The 7,931-nt window shown below is 55.5% G+C and overlaps 1 protein-coding gene across 1 annotated transcript in view; it reads right to left on the minus strand.

The window, feature by feature from the left end:
- Positions 1–6,821, minus strand: part of RASAL3 (RAS protein activator like 3) — a 33,180-nt gene extending 26,359 nt beyond the window's left edge. Inside the window, exon 1 of the mRNA XM_074980075.1 lies at positions 6,389–6,821. Coding sequence (XP_074836176.1) covers positions 6,389–6,821 — 433 coding nt within the window. The remainder of the gene's footprint in view (positions 1–6,388) is intronic.
- Between the last annotated feature and the right edge of the window lie 1,110 nt (positions 6,822–7,931).

The following is a 7,931-nucleotide window of genomic DNA, read 5'->3' on the forward strand; positions in this document are numbered from 1 at the left end:
CTGTATAGAGTGGACAAGCTTTTTCCCACCTCGGGATAGTCACACAACATATGGGGGGGACTCAGGCATGCACAGGAGTCATAAAAAATGTTACAATTCCCACTTTGTCCCAGCAGACAGGACCGCTTTCTCCTGTGCCCCAGCCAAAGGTGACAAGTCACAGAACAAGTTCCAGACAAGATCCCTCCTTAAGATAATCCCATGGTTTGGGGTGGGGAGGATTAGACAGAAAAATAAAAGTACATTTCTGGCTGGTGGGTGTAGTTGATAACAGTAGCTCCAACCTAGGTCACACTGACTGCGTTTTGTTTATAGATCTCTGTTCCTAACCCCATTTAACAGGCACTGACATTTGCACCCAAATCACACAACAGGTGAGTCTTGGAGCTGGAGTCAGGTTTCCTGAGTCCCACTTCCATGCTCTACCCACTGTGCAACACTGCCTCCCAGCAAACATGCAAAGCAAGGCGCCTACAATTTATTTCACTCCCCACAGCGTGCTACAATTCCACTTCCGGCTGGAGATGGTTAGAGATCTGGCTCCTTGGCTGGTAAACAAGTGTGGAGGCCATTGTGCTGGGTCTGTGGGGAAGGAGGGGATTAACCATAAGTGCCAGGACTGGCTTGAAATAAGATGTGTGCTGATGGGGGTAAGGCAGTAGGAAAGGGTGGGAAGGGAATCCCTCTGCCTGGGAGGGATTAGCCAATGTACAACATGGCACATTGTGGCTTTTCCGCAGCAGGTAAAAAGCAATGAAGTCCAGTCTCAGTGCAGGTGCAACGTACCATCCATCCCTCACTTGGAAAATCACACAACAGGGGAGCATTTGAATCCTCCTTGCTGGGACTGGGACCTCTCCTTAGCCTATCCCAGGGAAGGTTTCCTCTGAACTGGGGGCACTGTGCTATCCATGTGAGGGCAGCCCTCCGCCCAGGAGAGACAGCCTGCCCGACTGGAGTCAGTGCTAAGTGAGATGACTTGACAACAAAGCCATGTGGGCTGGGAGCTAAACATGTGTGTCTCTCTGACCAGCAGCAGCGTGAGCCCTCAAAGGGCAGGTCAGCAGGGTTCTGTCAGCTGAATGCTTGGGTGGCCGCCCAGGAGAGATGCAGGTGCTGCCCAGATGATTAGCAGAGCGCCCACAGCCACCCACAGTGGGCAGACTGTGTTTCTATTGGTTGTGCAAATCACCATATGCTTTGGTGCACATAACAAAATTTATTCTACCCAAGGATGGAAAAGATTTGCGGGAACACAGCAGGGCAGTCAGCAAGAGGTGGAATTTCCAAATAGCCCTGACCCCAGTAGCTTCCACACACATTGATAGAGCATCTTCTCTCCTCCCACAGAGGGCAGCTGGTGCGGGGACAAGGAGATGTGTGACTGGCTGGAGCAGGCCTCACTCTTGCCTCACTCCTGGCCTGGCCACAAAGGGGAACAGGTCTTGAGAAATCGCAGTGCAATGCACACAGGAGATGCACCTTCCCTTTCATGCTTGTGTCTGGCTCAGGCCTCAGGAGGGAATCGCACAACATGCCAGACTGGGTGCTGGCCCAGGGACCTTCCAACACCAACCAAGGGCAGTCACCCTGTTAGCTTCCAGCCAGCTTCCCCCAGTTGCAGCAGCCCTGCTTGGATGTGAGAGGCAGCGAGGGCAGTACCCTGAGGTGAAGCAAGGACTGAACTTCCTGGGCACAGAGCTTGCTGGAGTGGTGGGCCTGGAGATTTCCAAGCAAGGACACTGTCGGCTGCTGTTGTTCCTGCTGAGGTAGGGAGAACCAACCAGACTACATGTAAATGAAAAGAGCCAACTGAGTATACCGACAAGGAGCAACTACTGCTCCCATTAACAGAAGCAGCCCTGCAAAGTCCCAGCTATTAGCAAACTGCTCAGGCCTAGGTCCATACCCATCTATACAAGGGGAAATGAGGGACCTAGGCAGAATGGCCCCACAGAGCTGGGAACCTGCCACTATGCTACAGCCCTGAGCTCAGCCCAGCCTGTCTGTGACTCCTGACTCCCCTGCTCCACTCTGAACCACGTACAGCGCTGGAATCATAGACACATAGAATCCCAGGGCTAGAGGGGACCTCAGGAGGTCATCGAGTCCAGCCCCCTGCCCAAAGCAGGACCAATCCCAACCAAATCATCCCAGCCAGGACTTTGTCAAGCCAGGTCTTAAAAACTTCTGCAGATGGAGATTCCACCACCTCTCTTGATAACACATTCCAGAGCTTCACCACTAGTGAAACAGTTTTTCCTAATATCCAACCTACACCTCCCCCTCTGTAACTTGAGACCATTGCTGCTTGTTCTGCCACCAGTCACTACTGAAACAGCCTCTCTCCATCCTCTTTAGAGCCCCCCTTCAGGAAGTTGAAGGCTGCTATTAAATCACCCCTCACTCTTCTCTTCTGCAAACTAAATAAGCCCAAATTCCTCAGCCTCTCCTTACAGGTCATGTGCTCCAGCCCCTTAATCATTTTGGTTGCCCTCTGCTGGACCCTCTCCAATGCCTCCACATCCTTTCTATACTGGAGGCCCAGAACTGGACGCAATACTCCAGATGGGGCCTCACCAGTGCTGAATAGAGGGGAATAACAACTTCTCTAGATCCGCTGGAAATGTTTCTAATGCACCCCAATACGCCATTAGCCTTCTCAGCTACAAGGGCACACTGTTGACTCATATCCAGCCTCTCATCGGCAATGTCTACACTAGCCCCTTCCTTTTGGAAAGGGCATGATAATGAGCGAGTTGGGAAGATGGAAAGGACCCTCCGACTTTGAAAACCCCTTTTTCCTATTCCTTCCTTTCAAAAGGCCCCTGTCTACACAGGCAGCGTGCAATTTGAAAACGGCGCTTTTGAATTGCGCAGGGCCGCTAGTTTGCTAATGATACACTGCATATTCATGGCAGTGCCTTGTTAGCATCTTCCCAACTTGCTCATTACCATGCCCTTCCGAAAGGAAGTGGCTAGTGTAGACGCGGCCATCCACTGTAATCCCCAGGTCCTTTTCTGCTGCACTGCTACCTAGCCAGTCAGTCCCCAGCCTGTAACAGGGCTTGGGATTCTTCCATCCCAAGTGCAGGACTCTGCACTTCTTCTTGTTGAACCTCATCAGCCCAGAGAATCAGCTTGGGCCTTCCCATGACAGGCACATGCTCAGTGTCCAGCCCCAACGACCTGCCCCCATTTCCCCAGCCCCAAGGGCCTAGTTCTGGTGGCCCGGCCAGATCCCCTCTTCAAACCAGGATTTGTCTCCATGCCTCGTCTGAAGCTGCTGTGAGGTGTGTCAGCGTGGCGCTAAACAGCTGCTGCATCCCACTCCCAAGGTGGCTGCACTTCAGCGCTGAGGGCAGAAAGCTGTCTGGGTGCGTGTAGCACTTGGGGATGTGCTCTGGCAGATGAAGCACTGGACACATTTACAACACACATTTACTAGACACATATTAGACATTAGACTCCATCCTTTGTTGGGGGATGGAGTTGCCTGATCCTGTGAGACAACCAGACAGCATCTGGCTCCTGACTAAACAGAACTGTGTACCTGCCATTTTCAGCTGCCATCAGCGACTAGGTCTCAGAATTAGTCAGCCATCGCTGTCTACTGGCTGTGAAATGACTCACACAAGACACATATGGCTCCTGATGGCACCAGCCTCCAGCTCAGCCCTTGGTGGAGCACAAGCAGAGTCCTGAAGTCCCTGCCCCCAGGAGGGCAGCTCCCAAACCCCTGCCTGAGCCACCACGGGCCCCAGGAGAGGGGATTCCCAGCCCGTCTCAGCCTGAGCAGGGCCCGGGAGAGCAGATCCCCAGCCCCGTCTGAGCCCTTGGACTCCACAAGAGCAGATCCCCAGCCAATCTGAGCTTGTGTGGTCCCAGGAAAACATCCCCAGCCGTGTCTGGGTGGAAGGGTGGCTGTACAGGTCACATAGCTATTGTATTTTGTGAGTCTGTTTATAAAAGGACAAGGCTGGCCTGCCTGTATGTACTGCAGAGGGACCAGGACCAGGCCTACATGCCCATATGCACTCCACAGGGACTGGGCCTGACTGCCTTTCTGGTTTAACACAAGGGTTTCTGTTCAGTGATTTTCACCACCAGTGAGTTGGAGCAAAGTAATTGAGAGTCAGCTGAACTCCAAGCTTCCAGCAGAGACAACCCTTGAGCTGTGGCTGAAACTGGCCAGTACTAGGAGAGCACCCAACAGCCACAGCTGAGACGCAGTTCAAATCATAGGCAGCCTGTGTCATGGTAGCAGTGGCAGCATCTCCTCACAGCAAACCTAAGAGCACATGGTGAGGACAGGCAGGAGCCTTTGCTTTGCTGTCATGGTGAGCAAGGTGTGGTGATGGGGCTGGCCTAGCCCAGTTCTGGAACTGAGGTCTCCTCCACAGAGGGCTGCTCGCTTCACTCAAAGCCAAGACCCTGGCACCTCTTCAGTGCCTGGCTTCTCTGCTGAGCTTGCCATCAAGAGGGCCTAGCCCCAAACCCAGCTGGGGGCCACCTCACCCTGGGCTTTGTGCCTAGCTCCAAGGCACTCCAGCTCCAGCATTGTACATAGATTGGGAGATAATGGTTGTCCCAGGGAAGCTGCCTGTGGGTCACAACCCTTCTTTAGCTAACAGAATCTCCTTTGGCTCAAGTCATAGAGCCCTCATCCCCTCTAGCAGTAGCATCTCCATTCTCTTCCTAGTGCCACCCTGGCCTGCTGGGTGGGCTCAGTGCTCTCAGGATCCTGCAAGATTAGAGCCCCGCTCACGGGATCAGCCTTGGGATGCAGCTGCTAGTAACAGGAAGAAGCCTCAGCACAGCCGGAAACAGAATCCTGGTGCTGCGCGAATGGGCTGAACACAAACAACAAGTGCCCCTGTGCAGAGAGCTGCCAGTTGCTCGGTGGAGTTCATTGGCATGAATGAACCAAAAGGGGGTATGGAACAGCAAAGGGGTTATACACACTCCTCACATGGCCCAGCTGTGCCATGCTTGGGATCCCCGACCCACATGTACCTCACACGGCCCAGCTGTGCCACAGCTGGAATCCCCTCCACTTGCACCTCACATGGCCCAGCTGTGCCATAGCTAGGATACCTGATTCACACATATCTCACATGGCCCAGTTGTGCCAGGCTTGGGATCCCTAACCCACATGCACCTCATACAGCCCAGGAGTACCATGCCTGAGATCCCTAACCCACATGCAGCTCATGGCCCAGCTGTGCCATACCTGGGATTCCCAACTCACACACCTATCACATGGCCCAGCTGTGCCACATCTGGGATCCATGACCCATTTGCACTGCACACAGCCCGGGTGTGCCACAGCTGGGACCCCTGAACCTCATGCACCTCACAGGCTCAGCTGTGCCATGGCTGGGAAACACGACTCTCACACACCTCACATAGTCTGTTGTCCAGCTGCACCAAGCTTGGCATCCCTGACGGACACACATAGCTTACATGGCTCAGCCGTGCCAAAGCTCTCATCCCTGACACACATGCACTTCACCTGGCTCACCTCTGCCATGGTTGCAATCCCCAATCCGTTTGCACCACCAAGAGCCCAGCTGTGCCATGTCTGTGATCCACAAACCGCCTGTGTCACCAACCAACCCCACACACGTAGCACACCGGTGCTGCAGACTGGATGACAGACCAATCCAAAGCATGCCACTCAGCTGGGCCAAGCCAGAGAGGTTCTCCCCACTCCATGTGCTGCGCACACTGTCTGCCTATGACTGACAGCACAGTCAGCCATGCCATTGTGTTGCTAGGCCCTTCTCTAGCACCTTCCTGCCCAGAGCAGGCTCCAGATGGATCTCATGGACAGACCCTACCTTCACACAGCAAACAATCTCAATGCCTGGAAAACCTGCCCAAGTTGTGGGCAGAGCTGCTCTCAGGGGCACTGCAATGCAGGCAGTCTATGGAGCAGCACTGCAGTCTGGGGGTTGTAGCCTCAAAGAGCTTCCAACCTCAGTATTCCAAGTGTGGCACCAAGCTGGATGTAGCCCTGGGGCAGCACAGCCGACAGACTTGTTGGGGCCTTGGGCAAGGGGCAGGGAGAGGCAGCTCCCTGCTCCTGGAAGGGGCAGGACCTCTGACAGAAGGGGCGTGGCCCAGAGCACACTGTGCCCTCCTGCCCCACAGCCGTCACCGCTGCCTGGAGCATTCTGCAGTTGTGCTCTGGCGGCGATCTGAAGGAACCCAGGACCCTTGGCCCTTGTACCCCTGTCGGCAGGCCTGACCCAGGGGCAATCCTAGCCCAGTCCCTAGGGTCTCAGCCAGCCTACTTCCAATCGCCCTGGTGCCCTTGGTGTCCATTCCCCTGCCAGACACAGCCAGCGCCAAAGCACACAAGCCCATGCTGGGCCCTCCTTACCTTTGGCTGCCACCTGAGGGTCCGGCTCTGCCTTGGACCCGTTCTCCCCTCTCCTGTGGTGGGACTTGGAGCGCAGGTATTTTCGCAGGTTCAGCTTATTGCCTTCTTGGCTCTTGGGCTCCTTGGGGACCTTGGCTGGGGCAGAGAACGCTCTCTGGAACACAGACCTCCGGGCAGCTGCTTTGCTCCCTATAGGGTCTGGGGGCTCGGGGCCTGGGCTGGTCCTGGCCCTGTGCACCTCAGGGCCAGCAGTCTCAGGCTGGCTATGAGCACGCTTCCAGTTGTGCAGTTTGGCCCAGCGGCTGCTGGCAGCAAGCACAGGGCGCCGCTCTGGCTCTGGCTCCCTCTCTCTACCCTGGGGGCCCGTCCGCCATTTGTAGGACTTCAGCAGGGATGGAGCCTCAGCAGTAGGGGCTGGTGTCTCCTTCTCCATCTGCAGAGCAAGAGAGAACATGGCATGGGATGTGCGGTGGCCATGACGCATGGCCTGGCCCAGGGAGCTGATCTGAGCATCAGAGCCACCACTTCCATTGGAAATAGATGGGTCAGCAGGGAGAGGGTGGGATGGGACAGAAGGGATAAGTCAGCAAGAAAGTGTGGCTGGTATGTGGAGCCTCTGAAGATCTGAAATGCCCATGCACAAACTGGGGTCATAGGCCAGGTACTCAGGTAATCAGGGGTCATAGGCCAGGGCATACTAGGAACTAGGGAAATGGAGGGGCTGCCGGGGGTCATTCTGCACTGCCTCACACATCCACAGTGCAGTTCAGCTGGGCCAGGCTGGTGTGCAGACATGGTAGCAAAGGACAGGGCTGTCTGAGAGGGACCGTGGAGGCGGAGGGCCCCTGGGCAGCCATAGTTTCACTGGGCTCTACACTGCCCTGCTGGCTGCCAGGGCTGTGCATACTGAGCCATATGCTCTGGAGCCCAGCAAGTGGGATTGGTTCCTTCCTCTCCTTCGGTGATGCTGGCCACATCCTAGGGGGGCAGGAAGGGTGAACCTGCCAGTGCCCACAGAGGGGTCTGAGCAGGCTGGCTTTGCACGTGTAGGCCCAAAGAGGAAACGAGGACCCTACCGTAGGTGATGGTGAGGGGACTCGCCTGCAGCCCAGCTAGGATGAACAGATATCCTGAGATTAGGGCTTTGTCTGACATACGCAACTATTTTCCCTCCACTGCCCCCAACCTGGAAAAACAAGTGTCCTGATTTTTCACTCTGCTGTCTGGGCACCTAAGCCCAAGAGGCTGAGCTGCGGGTTGCTGGAGTGGAGGGGGCTGGCTGTAGTCCCAGGCAGGGCTGGGCTGCTTGTGGTGTGTGGATTCATCCCTGTAAAGGACAGCAGAAGCCTATGAGGAAAGAACTGGCTTGGAAACTTGAGGTGTATGGCTGTGGATGGCAGGCACTTGGCCATGAGGCTGGGCTATCTGCCTCCGGGGAGCGCCCCAATGGGGGTGTGGCCTGGTGGGGACAGCAGGGGATGTGGGGAGGTTGGTCTGAGGGCAGGACAGCCAGATGAGAGGACTCTGGTGCATCAAGTCTCCC

This window comes from Carettochelys insculpta, chromosome 29, assembly GCF_033958435.1.
Source record: "Carettochelys insculpta isolate YL-2023 chromosome 29, ASM3395843v1, whole genome shotgun sequence".
Taxonomy (NCBI): Eukaryota; Metazoa; Chordata; order Testudines; family Carettochelyidae; genus Carettochelys; species Carettochelys insculpta.